The sequence below is a fragment of the Mirounga leonina genome, unplaced genomic scaffold (genome assembly GCF_011800145.1).
Source record: "Mirounga leonina isolate KUSES-001 unplaced genomic scaffold, KU_Mleo_1.0 Mir_165, whole genome shotgun sequence".
NCBI classification, from domain to species: domain Eukaryota; kingdom Metazoa; phylum Chordata; class Mammalia; order Carnivora; family Phocidae; genus Mirounga; species Mirounga leonina.
In genome coordinates this window covers 62988799-63007712 of record NW_023270415.1, presented here as the reverse complement: position 1 = coordinate 63007712, position 18914 = coordinate 62988799, and the positions used below count along the sequence as shown (strand labels likewise).

The window sequence follows — 18914 nt, the reverse complement described above, 5'->3', positions numbered from 1 at the left end:
GTTTCAAGTTTTTATTTAAATTCTAGTTAGTTAACACATAGTGCAATATTGGTTTCAGGAGTAGAAATTAGTGATTCATCAATTACATAGAACACCCAATGCTGATCACAAGTGCCCTCCTTAATATCCATCACTCATTTAGTCCATCCCCTGCCCACCTCTCCTTCATCAATGCTCAGGTTGTTCTCCGTAGTTAAGAGTCTTTTATGCTTTGCCTTCCTCTCTCTTTCTTTCCCCCTTTTATATGTTCATCTGTTTTGTTTCTTAAATTCCACATATGAGTGAAATCATATGGTATTTGTCTTTCTCTGACTTATTTCGCTTAGCATAATACACTCTAGCTCCATCCACACCATTGCAAATGGGAAGATTTCATTCCTTTGGATGGCCGAGTAATATTCCATTATATATATATATATACATACACATCTTCTTTATCCATTCATCAGTCGATGGATATTTGGGACCTTTCCAAATTTGGATATTGTTGATAATGCTGCTATAAACTTCAGGGTGCATGTGTCCCTTCAAGTCAGTATTTTTATATCGTTTGGGTAAATAACTAATAGTGCAACTGCTGGGTCATAGGGTAGCTCTATTTTTAACTTTTGGGGGCACCTCCATACTGTTTTCCAGAGTGGCCGCACAAGTTTGCATTCCCACCAATTGTGTAAGAGGGTTCCCCTTTCTCCGCATCTTCTCCAACATCTGTCGTTTCCTGTCTTGTTAATTTTAACCATTCTGACAGGTGTGAGGTGATATCTCATTGTGGTTTTGATCTGTATTTCCCTGATGATGAATGATGTTGAGCATCTTTTCATGTGTCTATTAGCCATCTGGATGTCTTCTTTGGAAAAATGTCTATTCTTGTCTTTTGCTCATTTCTTAACTGGATTATTTGTTTTTTGGGTGTTAAGTTTGATATGTTCTTTACAGATTCTAGATATTAACCCTTTATCAGATATGTCATTTGCAAATATCTTCTCCCATTCCTTAGGTTGTCTTTTGGTTTTGTGGACTGTTTCCTTTGCTGTGCAGAAGCTTTTTATCTTGATGAAGTCTCAATAGTTCATTTTTGCTTTTGTTTCCCTTGCCTCTGGAGCTGTGTCTAATAAGAGGTTGCTATGGCTGATGTCACAGACATTGCTGCCTGTGTTCTGCTCTAGGATTTTGATGGTTTCTTGTCTCACACTTAGATCTTTCATCCATTTCTTTATATATTTATCTCACCCAGAAAGTGTTCTGTGTGATTCTACAGACTGAAGGATCACAGGGTGACCTACTCCCATTTTTTCTGAAGGCATCTGACCATCAATAACTGCTATATATTCATGAGACCGAGATTATCACATCTTTCTAATAGTATCTGTGAAAGCTAAAAATATTAATATGTTTGTGTGTCATCTTACCTGCAATTGCATAATCAGCTGACTCTAAAGTGGAGTTTCATGTTTGTACCTAAATATTTAGCAATTTTAACAGCGCAGTGAAGTGACAGACTAAATATAAAAAGACCAAAAAATGTTAACTGGCTCACAAAGAGAATTGCATAAGTGTCCTTGTCCATGAAAACATCTAAAATTGAAAACAACCAAATGAAATCAATTAAATAAAACACTCTCTGCTTTCTTACTCCCTATGTAAACTCCAAAGCATAGAGAAGTCCAGTACCTAAAACTTCAGAGTTTTCCAGGGCAGATGGGTGGCTCAATCAGTTAAGCATCTGACTCTGGATTTGGGCTCAGGTCATGATCTTAGGGTCTTAAGGTCAAGCCCCACATTGAGCTCCACGCTGAGCACAGAGCCTGCTTTAAGATTCTCTCTCCCTTTGCCCCCATCCCCAGTTTGCTCTCTTTCTTTCTCTAAAAATAAATAAATAAATAAAAACCCTCAGAGTTTTCCTATTTTTAAAGTAAAAATAGGGAGAATGAAATTTCATTACTTGGAAACTAAAAGCATTTTCACTTTCTAGAGGGGATCAATCAATAAGGCTTTATTTTATTTCCTACCCCATTCCCAGAACAGCAGAGATACCATGAGAGCTATCAAAACAGAGTAACAGACAGCCATCTATATAGCAAATGTCATTAGAAATCCAACATACTTTTATGTATTAAAGCTCATACCAATGTAAGCAAATAATAAGATGATTGTTTTGATCATAAGAGGATTTTCTATACCAAGTGCTATAAGCCTTTGTTTATGTTCTGCAACAAGCAATAATTTTATATTAATATCCCCAACTCTGTGCTTTTAGGGAAAGAAAGAGTGTAATGGGTACCTATAATTTTTGTCACATAGTATTTACATAGACCTCATTCCTGGTGTTAATTTCTGTGTCAATATGGTTGTAAGAGACAGAAACTAATTCTGGCTAATTTAGGAAAAAGAGGATTTCACTGAAAGGATATGGAGGCTCTTACAAATTCAAGAAAAGGTTGAAGAAGGAAGGTTAGAAAACACAGGAACTGTGTACTTCTGGGAATCTGCTCCAGAGTCCCATTGAGGAATCAGGAGACCGCCAGAGCATTTAGAATTAGATAGGCTGGAGATTCCCAGAGACTTTCAAGAACTTGTGGATGATGAAGACTACAAGCTCTTGAAATAGGCTAGCAAGTTTCTTGGAGTCATATAGTGATTCAGCGGGTACAAATTATGGTTGTTTTGTAATTGATTTGTGATTTAAAAAAGGGGGAGGCTTACAAAGCAAAAGCCATTCCAATTGCCAGTAACAAATATGCATTGAACTGAGATTCTCGACTAAAAGTTTAAACACATACAGATTCATGCACAGATTTAAAGCATTAACTGCTATGAGACTATGTTAAGTGTCTGAATGGCTCATACGGTGTTCTTTGTCCATCTGATAAACAACATCTCTTATTAGAAGAAGACATGGAAATGAATGAAAAGAATAGGTTACTCCTTCCTCTGGCTCCATTCAGTTCTTAGATTAGGTCCTGAGATTAAGAGCAAGAATGAACAGATGTGGGAAGAGACTTCCAGGTAAGTGACTAAAGTGCCAATCAGCTAAGTAATAACAGATTTCTAGTGACATGAAGAAGCCTGAATACACAAACACAAACAAGGAGCTACTCAACGTGTGATAAAATGAAGAAAGCATTATATCACAGGATAAGGAGGAATTAAAGAATAATACAACTTTATACCTATAACACTATTTGGAAATTTATAGTAGCTGACAGAGGGCGAGGCAGATTAAAAAAAAAAAAAGAGGGGAGAAAATAAAGCCAGTATTTCACATTTGGTTAAAACAGCAACATGTAGTCTTGATATGGGTTTTACCAAAATATGGCCTTTTGGTAAAACTGCAGAGAGAACAGCCATTAGTCTACAGCTGCATATATGTTATTAATGTCATATTCTGTATCAGTGCAACAGGTATTAGACATCCATGATGGGACAAAATAATTAGAAAACAAATAGTTTAGGACTCTTTATGGCTAATCAAGTCTTTATCCCTGATCAAAATATCAGAATGTTTCTAAACTTAGTTTCCTACTATAAAATATAAGTCTTTTAAAATGTAAACAAAAGAAATGAGCACCAAAGCTTCTCAAAATCAATTTGTAAATTTGCAAAATACTCATCTCTCATTTGGAAGAATGTCATCAGTTTCTGGTAGGTGTCCCTTAATACAACCATGTACAACCCCCCCGCCCCCCCCCACACACTTTCTCTCTCTTTGATGTACACTAAGGGTTGGCAAACTTTTTCTATAGAAGACCAAATAACAAAGCTTTTTGGCTTTGGAGACCATACAGTTTTATTTGTAATTACTTAACTCTGTTGTTATAGCACAAAAGCAACCACAGACAATACATCAATGAAAGGACATGGCTATGTTCCAATAAAACTTTATTTCCAAATACAGTCAGTGGGCCAGATATGGCCCACCAGCCACAGTTTTGCTTATTCTCAATATACATGATTGATTTTAATACATCATCTAAAAATTCGTGTTTTCAACATCATGAATAAATGTGTACACTCTCATTTCATAATAGAAGAAAATGTGCTTCCAGAATGTTAACTCTGAGCCATGTTGATGTGGTTACTATTACTAATAGCAATAATAACAACTAACAATGAATGTTCCTTACACGCTAGGCCTTACTCTTAGAACTCTACATGCATGTTACCTCAAGGACCCTATTTTTCTTCCCATTTTATAGAAAAGGAAACAGAACTTTAAATTGATTTAGTCAATAAGAGTGCTTACTTAGAGCCCAGGATCTCCTGAGATAGTCCATTTATTCAAGAACCCAGGCCAAGACTGCATAGCCCCCTTTAAATATTCCTTATCCCCTCTTCTGCTAAAGCAAGTCCTGTCTCAGGATACTTGAAAATTCTAGCATTATGCCTGCATATCCCCTGGTATCATAGAAAATCTTTATACTCATTGTTTTGAATCCAAGATTGCCCAAGCCTTAGAGTTCTACTTTCTTCTAGTCTGAAAATCAACACCTAAACTACGGAACCCATTTTCCACCAAATCTCAAGGTCTAGTGTGAAAAAATCAGTTACAATCACAAAATTATTGTCTTATCCATTCCTACAAATGACGCAAGGGGGCCTAGACTAAATGTCCAGGCTTTTTTTTGCTATTTCAACTTTCACTCTGAAAACAATGAATCAAAGGCTCTGTATTAGGGTCTAAAGTAAGGATCTATAGTTAACTTTAAGTAAAAATTAATTTTAGCTCTAAACAGAAATTGAGCAATACCTTGAAAAGCTCTCAATCTACCATGTACCAAATAATATTTGGAACATTTAAAAATGTTTCTTGCATGAGATTCTACTGACTAATCTACTCCTTATGCGTAAAACATAAGCTTAGGGATGTGCATTTTCCTAGAGTTTCATGCCACAGAAAAGCAGCAATAATTAAGTTTCCTTCTACAGCCAAAAATATGGACTGCTGGATTCACATTCCAGAACTTCCATTTCTGGTTAATAAACAATCCATAGGTGAAGCATATTTACTATTATCTTAGGATAAAACACAAAACAAAAAATAAACAATCCATAGGTGAAGTATATTTACTATTATCTTAGGATAAAACACAAAACAAAAAAGTCAATCCGACATATTTCATCAGTATGCTTCCTGGTAATCAGGCACACAGTGTGGTATAAATAGCTAGTTATTCACACAACTAAGCCAGGCTTTTTGTACCTTTAAATAGTTCTTCACTGATTTTTAAAGGTATTAACATTGCTATTCATCATTTTCATGTCTATAGTTGATATAATTCTTATTATGTATGAAAATTTAATTTTTATTCAACACAGATACAAATATTCTGAGACAAGTCAAATTTCAAAGGTCCAGGTTCCATATCCACAAGAGCTGGGGCATTCTCTGCCTCCGACCTCCAGGTTCCAATGGCTTAGGGCCGAGTCTAGCTGTTTCCTCTACCTGCAAACTCTAAGAGCGTGGCTTTTGATGGAGCACTGCGGTGTTGCAAAGCCCAGTTCTTCCATCAGGCTGGTCTTGTGACCCTGGATGAGTTTCTTACTTTGTGTAAGCTTTTGCGCCCCCATCTCTAACTTGGGACTAATGATATGTACTCACGTATTAAATGATACAATTCATATAAAATGCTTACTACACTATTAGGCACACAGTAGGGTTCAATAAGAACTGAGTATTATTGTAATTACTGTTATTATTTATTGAGAAGGCTAAAGAAAATCAGAATAACACCAAACCAACAAATACCATAGTAAATAGCATAGCAGTAAAACTTACACTCTACTGCCAAGGGATGATTTATTTATCCATCTATCTTGGCAGAAGGAAAATAGATGGAAGCTCAGTGTTGAGCAATTAAAAAGAGTCAGAGGTTAGAAGCTGTAACCTAGTTTCACCTTTGAACTGAACACCCTAAACCTTTACCTTATAAAATAAAGTAACATCTAAAGTCCTGGTTTCCAAACTTCAGAGTAAGTCAAAATGCACTTGTAGCATTAAAATATGGTATGCCTCTTCCTGGACTTTAGGCATGGACGTTCTGGACCTAAGAATAAATAAGCCATCGTACCTCACCTCGAAGAGCGCAGATCTGTCACCTGCGGATACGCAAGATGTATGGATGTGACCTCAGAGGCCCAGCTTGATTTGCCAGGCAGTGAGCTGGCTGAGACTGGGAGCCTGGCCTTTCCCCAGCAGGAGTAGCTGCACCCAAACCCAGCTTCCTCTGGGATTGGTGGCCTCCCTTCCTGGCCGCAACTTCAAACAAGCCCCCAAGGTCTCCAGGTGCTGTACACCTGCAGTTTCCCAGCTTGGACTTCTTGGTGCCTGAGTTCACAATACAGGAAGGTCGAGTAGCACAGGGATAGGGTCCATCGTATGGAATAGAAACATACTGCATGTTAGGCAGCCTCAGCTCACGCCCAACTTTTGGTAGGATAATGAGGAATGGAGGACTGGCTCCCACCTTGCTGACCCTTTCCATTTATGGGTCCCCAGTAAAAGTGTTCCTTAATCCACACCATGAAACATGGTATTCACCTTCACCCCCGCCACACACACAAGAGGGACAAAAACAGAGAGGGCTGTAGAGGCCTTGATGGAGTCTGTAAGATACACAGAAAGACTAAAAGCAAGAGGGGCAGCCATCCTTTTAAGTCACTGGAAGAAGTTTGGCAAGGAGAGTTGGACTTTCCCATTAAAAGGCATCATCTTTTGCTGACACCTCCCATTCCTAAAAAGTCTGAAGGGTAGGGAAAATAGGCCTGCAATCAATCACCTTGACCCCTTCTCCAGGAGAATTATCAAACTTGGACATAGGGACTCTTGGAGAAGAAAACACCTGTCCCTATGAGAAACACATACTTCAGATTAACAATCCTTCTGCCATGGGAGGCATGTGGGGTCATATAGGTAAGATATGATTTTCAAGGACTCAGGGCCTAAGACTGTAAAATGTCTGTCTTCTTGCATATGTGGCTTTAAGTGACTGAATTTTTCTTTTTTTTTCCCTAAGATTTATTTATTTTGGGGGGAGGAGGGGCAGATGGAGAGGAAGACAATCAGACTCCCCACTGAGCAGGGAGTCCAATGTGGGACTCAATCCCAGGACCCTGAGATCATGACCTGAGCCAAAATCCAGAGTTGGATGCTTAACCAGCTGAGCCACCGAGGTCCTCCCAACTGAATTCAAACGTAACCTTTGAACAAGTGTCTGAGCAGACTACAGTATAATTTTAAATAAGTGTTCTCTTTGCTACATGTTGTACTATAATCCCCATGAAGGCTCAGCTCCCAGGACTCCCCAGACAATGCAATTAAATAACTGTTGCTATGCTCCATCAAGAATAGCATTTTTTACTACAAAGTAAAACAAACTGTCACATTATAGGTGGATGTTCTTTTAAGGGCTGCTAGGCTAATTTTTATAATGAAATTTACTTTCACATAAACTACCAACAAAGATTGCAATGATCTCCCCAAATGTACATTAGATTCCATAAGTATGATTGCTGTGCTGATGGTAGTCTTCCTCCCTCCCACCCTGCCCCCGTCCACATATTTAGAAGCTCATGAAGAACACATTGAGTCTTGGCTACTAGAAGTTTTCTCTGGCAGAGGCAAGAGGGTCAACAGAGGAGCACTGACGAAGTAGAGGAGTTATAGGTTGTGGAAGATGTTCTCAATCCCAAGAATTGAGGGAAGGAAGACCCTGAAGAAGTCACTCCCACTCTCCCAAGGACCCTCTGGAGGCCTGGCTTCAGCCAGGAAGTCTTAGCATATAGACGGTGGAGATACAAAAAAAGAACCAGAAATGTCCAGATAAGCTCCCAAATTCTCACAGTTTTCAAACTCCTCCCTGAGTAAACATTCTTCCAGAACTGCGGACAAATAGCCAAACCAACTTCCTCTCCTCAGTGTTCCCCTATTGGAAAGGAGATTATCTAGCAACAAAATATCCACCCAAAATGGAGCTAACAGGAAGACAATTGAAGAGATTCCCTCTGGTTAATTAACCACGTAAATAATGAAATCATTCTGTCCCGTAATAAACAAAATGGCTCAACAAATCCTGGAGCATTGGAATAGTGGTTTGTAAGGAATTCCTGCCCCTAACTGCTACACCTTTGCTTGAAAGATATAATTGCAAGTTATAAGGCAGTCCCTGAGTAATCAGACTCTGCCCTTCTTGGCTTAACCCCCTCATTAGTGTGAAGTCAGCAAATGGAGAACGGGTAGACAAATGCGTTGGCTCCAAGCCCAGCTTCTTAGATTTCATGGATGCTTCTCAATGGATTTAACTGGAGCTGCTCTCTTTTGTAGTCAACACAGGGATAAGAAAAATCATGCTTTTGATATCACAGTTCTTTATCAGTACTTGAGTACAGAAGCTTTGCTACATTTGTGCATATGCCAACCATTCTGAAGAATAAAAGGCTGAATTCATATTATATTATCTGAGAATAAAACCACTTTTATTTGGATTTATTCCTACTAATTATCTTTATGGTAAGATGCAGTATGAAATCAATGCCGAAGTCACTATTGTAAGATCAACACAATGTACACTGAAATATAAGCTTAAACCATATTAACAGTAAAGAAAAACCTGCCTTCTTGATAATCAAAGGTAGCTCCCATTTCCAATTTATGGAGAACAGCAGGGGGAAATCGACAAAATATATTGAACATGTGACATGAAAGATCTTTTTTAGTTGAGTTATGCAAGTAAAAAATGTTTTTGCACCTTTTCCAAAAAGTCTGCATCTTCATGATCCCTAAAACAACTTTGCTTAAACAAAGAGATGACTTTTATACAACTTTGGCTTTCTCTGGATGGAGGAGTTCCTTGGAAAGCCATCAAAATCCAAGGGATACAGAAATCATTCTTTGTGATTTGAATCTGAACCACTTGCATTTTGGTCATATGTTGAGAGTTCCATTTTACTTCTATTACCAAGAAAATCCTGAATACCAGAGACGTAGAGACATATATTCCAAATAAGAGGTGGTGGGCGAGGGGTAGGAGAAGAGGGAGAAAGTATCTGGATGCTGAACAGGTGACCATCATGATAGGGAGGTTTATAGGGGAAATCATGTTGGAAGCCATAGAGTCCAAGACGCATACCAATGTCTCCTAGCCTTTCCTATGCTGTGTCTTTTCTGTGGACACTTTCTTCTTCTCTGTATAAGCTCTCCACTCCAAACTGTAAGTTATTTCTCCAAAAATTTTGGTTTAATCACATTGTACTCTGCTCATAAATTTTTCACTGATTTCTCATCATTGAGCCCAAATTACCTTTTGCGGAGGACATTGCTCTGATCTCCCCAACACTCAATGAACCCTTCTCCAAAGTACAACAGCTGTGAACCCCCCTCTTCCCCAAGGGGACCTAAGGCAGGCAGGATAAGAGCATCTTCCTTGCCACAGTAGTACAGATAGCTAAGCCCAAGACCACCAGTGAAGATCTTTGCTTTGCTGCAATATCTTGTGAGTCTGTGAGTTAAGATGGTCCCAAAACATCAAAGCTCAAGACTTCTGCTGATCGTTGATGGCAGCCAACTCTCTCTTCAGTCTTCATTTGTTCAGAAAACAAATAGTGAATATTAGTAAATCACATGTTGAAGGTTTTAGGGGAAGTATATTATTGTCTGCAACTTACTCCAAAGTACCCAAGAATAATAAGTCGGATAGAAGGAGGGATAGAAAGACGGTGATGTGATAAAGCAAACATGGTAAGATGTTAATTGTGGAATCTAAGTGGTAGATGTAAGGATATTCACTGTAAAATTCTTTAAACTTTTTTGTATGTTTGTAGTGTTTCATGATAAACTGTTGGAAGAAAAAGCTCTAGTTCACTCTTGTTCTTTACATGTGGATGTCCTTAAAATACTGTGATATCTTTTAGCTCTTGTAAGTACAGCAGCAGGATAAGTGCTCTGTATCATGGCAACTGAGGTCTGTTCATATTCTCTCACGATGGCTTAGGTTCTACCCGCTGTTAATGTTTGATGATCAGGGTCTACAACCCAGTCGCTAACAAAATAAATTCTAACAAATGTGAAGGAAAATGAATCATAGTTATGAATTAGATCATACTGCCTTAAAACCTCATCTCTAAAACTGCTTTTTGTTGTCAGTTCTTAAGAAGAAAAATAGCACAATAAGTAGGAGCTTTGGTAAAGCCTTGTTTTATCTACCTTATCACAGCTTAACTGAACATAAAATAAGGGCACTCTGTGCCTCAATGTAAGATACATATCCTATCACCACAGGGACTAACCTCTTGCTTTTTGCCGTGAATATATTCTGTGAAAGTCACTTTCATTCATGGAAAAGTTAGAGAGTAAAAAGGTACGTAGAACTTCAGGAACAGCTCAAGGAAAAGAAGATCCAAGTTTATTCCATTCTCCTTTCCTCCTAGGAAGAGGAAAGGAAGCAGAAGAAAGGAAAATTACTTTTACAATCCAAGCAATTCACATTTTGCTGCATTCAATGTATGGGCCTGAAAATAGTGGGCAAATCTTATAAGAGGATCACGTTGTAAATAGCAAACTAACCCAGGATACACAAAGGAAATATGTACTAAACTCTTCTTCAATGCAAAAAAAACCAATCCTTTCTTAACATACTTGCTTGGTAAATTTGCACTTTCACATATTCTTCTTCGAAGAATAAGATAATAGTTGCTCTTAGACCTGCACATAATTATATATCTCTACACTACCCCCTTTCCAATCCTTCTTGCTACTTCTGTCAAGACACCACTCACAGCGTATTCTTCCCAAATTTCACAGCTTGTTAGAAAATGGCCAAGCTTCGCACATAATAAAATGCAGTGACTAACCCAACTCTAATGAAAACAGGAGAGCATGAAATGAGACTTGCCCTCTTATTGGGAGAGTGTTCATCAGAATGCTCAGTTGTTTCTTGCACCTTAAGTCAAGATCAGAGGAGCTGCTGTGCTAGGACTTGTCCTTGACTCCTGCCTGATCTGCCCGCAATGCCCCCCGCTCAGCTCTCTATAGCAGTAATAGTCCCACCACCCAAAGCAGAGCCCTCAAAGGTGGATGATCTACATCAGGCCAGGATCTAGGGGGGTGCTGGGCCACGGCTTGCCTCAATAAAAGAAATCTCTGGGCAAATACCAGAATCAGAAATGGGTAGGTACAAGTATTGCAGGGAGAACGCGTCATCAGCATTAAAACTAATAAGCAAGCAACCAGCACCACCAACAGAACCACAAGTAGCAGCTGAGGGGTAAGGGTGGACAGATTTGAGACTTTCTCTGATGCCACTCGCTGCTAACTACCTTCTTCCTCCTCCTACCTCCCCTGCAGCTGCCGTGGGCTTCCCTGAGCTGGAGGCCCTGGCATTCATTCCCTCTTGCCACACCCCAGCCACAGCTCTTCATCTGCAAACTACAGATACAAAAGAACATCTTGTCCCACACTCCCGCATGCGTTTTCTCTCCCTTCATCTCATCTCTCCTTATCCAACCTTCTAAGAATTGTAAAAGCTCCAAAAAAGTGATTCTTCATGCAGACCCGAGTAAGTCAGGGTTCTCTCTGAACTCTTCCAGGATGGAGCCATTCCAGTCAGCCCTGAGGAAAAGGGATCCCGTAGCGCCCGCCGGCCCCCAGGAACAGCTGTTTGCAAGCACGCCGTCTGGCCCGCTAAACCCACTCTGCCCCAAGGTGTCTCCATTGTTGTCCCCCAAGTATATAATAATCCACAAAAACCAGTCACTGGCATGATGAGCTTCCTTCCAAGTATGGTTAAGGCTGATAAATATTGGAACAAGGATCTCAGTTCTAGAATCCACATCTCCTCGGGACAAGGAGAGGAGCATAGAGAAGTGTGATGACGTACTGTGTAGAAAGAGGGTTGACCATTGTTTTCTCTGTCTTTTCCTAATCACTGACCTCATAGAAACCAACCACTTAAGAGCCACCACTTAATAAAGGCAAGTGAGTTCCTGATACAAATGAATACTGGAAACAACAGGAGAGGAGAATGATCTTTCTTCCCCTTACATTCTCTTTTTTTAAGAGTTATTTACCTTATTTTCAGGTTTATTGATTCTGAGAGATGGAAGCCATAACTATCAGTATTGGCCTTTGAGAAAACACAAATATGTTATTTGTTAACAACTAACACACCAGTCATTTCAGAAAAAGATGTACATGAGAATAAGTCCATATGGGTATAAAATAATTCCACCATCGTTTATGGAGTGTTTACTAAATGTCTTCTATTTGCATGATGTTTTTTTTTGCAAAACATGACAAAGTACCTCCAATGCTCTCTGCTGGTAAGAAATGAGTCATTACCAAGGGTCTGCTCTGTACCAGGGTCCTGCACCCTGCCCTCACATCCAATTGTGAAGCAGAAAAGATGTTCACAGGAACAGAGTCTGTATGTTGGAAGAGCCTCTGATTCAAAGGCATTTCAATACTCCACACTAGGCTTTTCTGCATTGACTCCAAATACAGTGACTCTATTTCCTACAGCACCCTGCCTTTTCTTTATCCAAATAGGCAGTAATTTCCTGACTCCAGGATATTTCTGCTCTTGAGAAGAATGAAAGTGTTCTTCTTCTTTTTGGATCACTAGATTTCAGTAGTAGCTTCTGGGTGGTAGTTTTCTGCTATTCCCTTCAGTTATAGTGTCTACTAGAGCTAAGCTTCCATATTAATGGCTTCCAATAGGGGCTACCCCCAAGACAATCTCCATGCCAAATGTAAAATTCCTTAAGTTCAAAATGCAATGAAATGGACTATTTCTCCTTCTTCTCTTTTGCATGCTCTAAATTCCTTAGCCCTTATTTACTTTACTGTAGCTTGGTTTTTGGTTCAATGAGCTGATTGTTACCTTTTATCTGCATACTGTATTAACACTTGCAAAGCAAATTCAGGAAAACAATTCAATATTTATTGAACGTGCTTTTATGAAAAAAGCAATAGCAAGGCTGTGAGAGTCTGGAAGGGCAGTCTGTTATAGCAAAAAGGCAAATACATCAAACAATTTGAAAGAAGTACAATTTCCTACAATTTGGCTAAAACTCATTGCCTAGTAAGTTGCTTGTAGGGAACCCACTTTAGTGATTGGACAAGATTGTTGTAATTAGCACATTTAGTATAGGTAGATGAGCATAACTGGAATGCTTGAAACATTTTCTCTCTTAATTAAGCATTCCTCATTACCTTCTTAATTCTCCTCCCCACTCCACTTCCATCCCCACAGCTAGCAAAATTGTGAACTGCAATTTATCTTCGCATCAAATGATTACAAATTCAGAACGAGTGGAGTCCAAATCAAGTTTTCAAAACCACATGGCAAGGAAGACCCAGTTTAATAGTTAGTAGAGGAAATGACCATTCTATCTTGTCAAAACATAAACACTTCCAGAAATAAATTGGATTTTTCCCAATAGAATGGAAAAAATCATTTGTCTACTTATTTGTTTGCAAAAAGATGTCACACTAGAATGTGATAAGTCTTATACAAGGATTCCATTTTACATTTGTCTTATCATTAAATTGCTTAGTTGACAACACCATTAAGTTGTAGTCTAGCATCCTGCCTAAGTGCAGGGACTTTCAGCTCTACCACTTTATGGCTGGATAACCTACGGCCAGTTAGTTTAAATGTTCTGCTCCTCGGGTTTCTCACCTGTAAAATGAGGGTGATAAGCATATCTTCTACAAGGAGTTGCTATGCAGATTAAAGGTATATATATTAAAGGCATATATATGTATACACGTATATATACACTCATGCATACAACATCTCCTTGGCAGGTATTAAAGGCCATATAAGTGAGTCTTATTGTTACTATTACCATGCCTACAATCAACACAAAGAGAAAAGTGATATTGTTGGGCTTCATTATTTCGATGCTCTATCACAAACCACTTTCTTGGTAAGTATCTCTGGGATTATCCTAGAGAGGAAACATGATGTGGATTTGGGGTGTCTTAATTAGAGTGTCATAGTTATGACTGCATGGCAAATTTCAAGATAAAAGACATACATAGAACACATAAAAATAACAAATGATTTGAAAATTCATAATATGAAACTTTATTCATGAATGATTTATGTATGGTTAATTATCTTCAAATTAGGAATGTTCTAAGATTTTCTCGACTATTCATGGCACCTTTTCTGTTCTGTATCAAGAATGATACTATAAAAAATATATATATAAAATATCAGTTCCGTTTGGTGTAGTAGTAATATGTTATTGAGTTAGTGATAAATATCATTGCATTCTTTGGCCAATTAAAAAAGCAAACGTTTATTTTAAAACATAACATAATAAAATAAAATTAAAAAAATAAAACTTCCAGTATTTTGTCTTTTATCACTCTGTAATAAAATGTGTCATCCAAATCCATTTTTGTAATGGTTTTATTGAGATATAAGTCACATACCACATAATTCATCCATTTAATGAATATAATGTGATGATTTTAAGTATATTCCCAGAGTTATGAAATCATAACCACAAACAAGTTTATAACATTTTCATCATCCCCAAAAGAAACTCTATACTCATTAGCACTCACCCTCCATTCTCCCTCCCCACTGCTGCTGGCAACCACTTTCTGTCTCTATAGATTTGCCTGTTTTGGACATTTTGTATAAATGGAGTCATATGATATGTGGCCTTTTGTGTCTGCTTTCACTCAGCATATTTTCAAGGTTCATCCATATTGTAGCATGCATCAGTACTGTACTCCTTTTTATCCCAAATAATATTCTGTTGCATGGATATACTGCACACTGTTTATCCATCCATCAGCAGATAGACACTTGAGCTGTTGTTTTTAGCTATTATGAATAATGCTGCTATGAACATTTGTGTATACATTTTTATGTGGACATATGTTTTCATTTCTTTTGACTATATACCTAGGAGTAAAATTGCTGGGTCAAATGTTAGCTCTATGTTTTATCTTTGAGGAAATGCCAGGCTGTTTTCCAAAGTGGCTGCATCATTTTCCCTGTCCACCAGCAGTGTAAGGTTCCAACTTCTCCACATCTTTGTCAGCACTTGTTACTATCTCTTTTCTTACAGCCATCGTGTCAGTATAAAGTGGTATTCAAATGCTTTTTAAAGATGCAAAACCATAAAGATACATTGGGCAAGGAAGTAAAATCTTTTATGAAAAGGGAAAGAATGAAGAGATTAGGAAAAGGACCCCGCAGTCAGGCTGGAAAAGGAAGCAGGAGATATTTCTAAGTTTGCTAGTTAATTTCATGTCCTTATGCAACCAACTGCCCTTCAAAGTGTCAGGATTGTGGAGCCAGCCCTCAATTTCACAGCTGGAGCTTATAATAATCATAACAATAACTAAATCTTGGTTTATTGTTTATTTTGCAAAGTTCCCTCCCATATTCTAGCCCATTTGATTCAACACCACAAATCTTCTGTGGAAGGATATAATTAATTCCCATTCTGCAGGTAAGAGTACTGAGGCCCAGAGCAGCTGACATGACCAAGGGAATACGGTTAAAAATATATACATACATATGTTCGTGTGTGTTTCATTAATAGTAAATATTATATTTAATACATAGCATTAAATAAGTATATTTATTTTATATCAAAATATATATTTTATATATATGTATATGTGTGTGTATATACACATATACATATATATGTATATATATGGCATTAAATAAATAAAATGCACAGAGCTGGGCCTGGAAGCCAAACTTTTTATTTCAAATCCCAATCCTTGGTGTCCCAGTTCCTTATCACTTTCATTTGCCTTATCTCTGATGACCAAGAAAGCAGTGCGAAAGCAAGAGAGGACAAAGGGAATTGTATGGGAAGCAGTTAGAGGTAGGAGGCCTGCACATCACAAAGTCCCCCCAATCAGACTGTGGGAAAGCACCTAAGGATGTAAGGACACGTTGTGACAGGGATAGCAAGGATGGTTGCATTCCCACCCCTTTATGAGAGGTTCCTCCAGTAATCAAGAAGCCACTGAAATCCCTAAATTCCGAATATATCATCTGTACTGTAGTATATTTAATCACATGCACTCATCATTCAAATATTTATTAAGTAATAACTATGCTCTAGACACAGTGCTAACATGGTTGAGATTTTAAAAAGCAATGATTATAATTTTCCAGAGTAAAATTAAATAGTGAACATTTTCTAAGCCGGATCATCTCATTTAATCCTCACCACATTCTTGCAAGAGATGTGGAAACAGGCCTAGAGAGTGACTCAGTAAACTGACCCCAAAGTCACAGAACTATTAAATGGTGAGGCAGGATAAAAACCCAGGCAGCCTGATTCTATACCCTGTGTTCTTAACCACCACCCAATCCTTCCTGCCAGATCTCCCTTGGCTGGAAGTCACACGTGGTGACGCAAAGAGACCAATAATACTGATTAATTCCAGCAACCATTGTTGAATGCTCATTCATACAGAAGCTCAAGGGCAAATTCCCACAACAACCCTATGAAGTACTAATCTTCATTTCCATTTCATAGATGAGGAAACAAAGGCTCAGAGAAGTGAATTAACTGGTCAAAAGTCACAGAACTATAATAGTTAATGCTGACATGGTGCTTACTGTCTACCTGGCACTGTTCTAAGCACTAGCTCATCTAATCCTCAAAACAACACTATGAGATAGGTTCCATTACTGCCCAGTATTCTTAGTTAAGTAACTTGTTCGAGGTCCCAGCCTAGTAAGTAGCAAACTCAAGATCCACTCTGACTAAAAGTCAGTTTTGAAAACAACTTAATGTTGGCTATTGGCTACAAAGTGGCTGAGCAGAAATTCAAACCCAGGTCTGGCTCTTGAGTGAAGAAGAGCCTTCTCTCTTCCTACCAACAAGCTAAGTGGGGCCCTCAAACCTACTTTAGTACAGAGGGGTGCTAGGGAAAAGGAGAGTAACAACTGCTCTGGAGATCCCCAAGGAAAGGGCATTTAAGCTGCCTACTGAGGGACAAAGTGCTTCCTGGACAAAGACAGGCACCATTCAATTTGTTATTTTAAAAGAAATGAGGGGCATCTGAGCGGTGCAGTTGGTTGACTCTTGGTTTTGGCTCAGGTCGTGATCTCAGGGTGATGAGATCCAACCCCTCCTCAACTGGCTCTCAGTGAGGAGGCTCTTTCAGTTTCTCTCCCTCTCCCCCTTCCCCTCACCCCCTTTAAAATAAATAAATAAATCTTAAAAAAACATTAAAACTACCGGAAAAGGACTTTGAAAAAGATGACACAGTAACGAGGAGCAAATAAATTATTAAAAAGCAAATGCTTCAGATTGAATCAGAAAAACTTTTGATTTTTATTCAATTAGAAAATGCTCTTGATGAAGGAAAAACAAGCTTTTATTCCCTTTAATTTTGACTATACGTTTAAAAATCATCGAGGGATTGAAGTGTGCAATTTGCCTTTTGTAACGTTAAACTCAACAAACTCTGACTTCCAATATTTACTTCCTCAATCTAACTGCTGCAGGCAGGGTGGTTACTAAACCTTCATGGATCTTTGCAAAGATTCTCTCTCCTTCAGGTCCTGAAACACAGCATCTAGAAACCAAAAGGAGCCTGGAGATTCAGGCCAAGCCTTAGAAGGAACGGGCGCGCGCCTCATGCCAGCTGGGCCAGGGACCGGCACGCTTCAGAGCCAGGGTTTGTTTTTTTCCCTGGCAAACTGATTTATGACCACACGACGGGCAGCTGCGGAACCGGTCAGGCCGTAGAAGTGCATTACTCAAACAGGAATCCAAGAAGGACCGGGATGGGATGCCAGTGGTAAGGGCGGGGCGGGGGGATCTGGGGTTCACTGCCTGTCCCGGGTGCGGTGAGACCCGTCAATTCCTAATTCTTGCAGCAGCCCGGGGCCGATGGGCTCTGCTCTCCAAAATGTGCGCGCTAGGGAAGTTGGCAGAGCAGCAGGGCATCCGGACAAGGTGCCTCCACGCCCCCTCGCGGACGCCACTGATGATTGACCGGGACGTGCCAATGTAGCGATAGGCAGTTTTTCAGAACCTGGGGTTTAGCCCCCATAACACCCCGTCAAGGGAGTCCCGGCGATCAGCCTCACTTTACAGACGAAAACGCTGAGCGTCAGAGGAGTGCAGCAGGATCTGCCAGCAAAGAGGGAGACCTCAAGTCAATCGTTGGGCTGGCCCTTTCACCTAGGAGTCAAGAGGCTGGGGCTGGCGGCAGCAGGGGGCTGCACACCCACCCTCTCGCGCTCTGGACGCGCTCGGGGTCGCCTGGCAGCCAGGAGGCCTGGCAGCGCCAGGTGCCCGGGAAGAGGGGGCGCGCGACTGGCGGCGGCGCGTCCGCGGGGCGCAGGGCTGCAGCGGCGGGGCCGGGGCGCAGGGCACACCAGCCGCTGCTGTGCGTCCGCCTCGGAGCCCCGCGCCGGTGCCCACGAGTCGCAGGGCGCCCGGCTGCAGCCGGCTAGGCAGGGGCGCAACGCCGCCCGTCCACGCGCCCGCAGCGGTCCCGGAGCCCCGCGCGAGTCGCGAGGCACGAGCCACGCGCGTGTGCGCGCCGGGCTGCTGCGGGCACAGGCTGGCGGTGCCACGGCGCGCCCACCGGCACTGCCCCACGCCTTACCGTAGCTGCTCCCCGGTGACCAGGACCTCAGCCATGCGCTCCAGCTCCCTCTGCTGCGCCCCACCGCTCCCGCTGGTGCTGCTGTCGCTGCCACCGCTGCCACCGCTGCCGCCCTCCTCCATGGTCGGGCCGCGCCGCCACCACTGTCTTCCCCAGCCGCCTTGGGTTTGGGTGTTAAATCAGCCTGCCCCCGCCGAGGCCTCCCCCGCCATCTTTGTTAGGGGCAGTCCCGTTGCTCAGACGCGATTGGCTGGAGAGGGAATCCCTGTGGGTAGGCTGAGGTGCTAGGCAAGGAGGCTCCAGG

At 40.5% G+C, this 18914-nt stretch overlaps 1 protein-coding gene across 3 annotated transcripts in view; it reads right to left on the bottom strand.

The window, feature by feature from the left end:
* Positions 1–18914, bottom strand: part of DEPTOR (DEP domain containing MTOR interacting protein) — a 123362-nt gene extending 104448 nt beyond the window's left edge. Inside the window, exon 1 of one of the 3 annotated variants that reach the window (XR_004680545.1) lies at positions 18611–18913. Coding sequence is in view for 2 of the 3 variants with exons in the window: in XM_035011830.1 (XP_034867721.1) it covers positions 18611–18732 (122 nt within the window). In the remaining variant the exon portion in view is untranslated. Of the gene's footprint in view, positions 1–18610 lie in introns of all 3 variants that reach the window. The other 2 variants (XM_035011830.1, XM_035011831.1) reach the window with 2 other exon arrangements.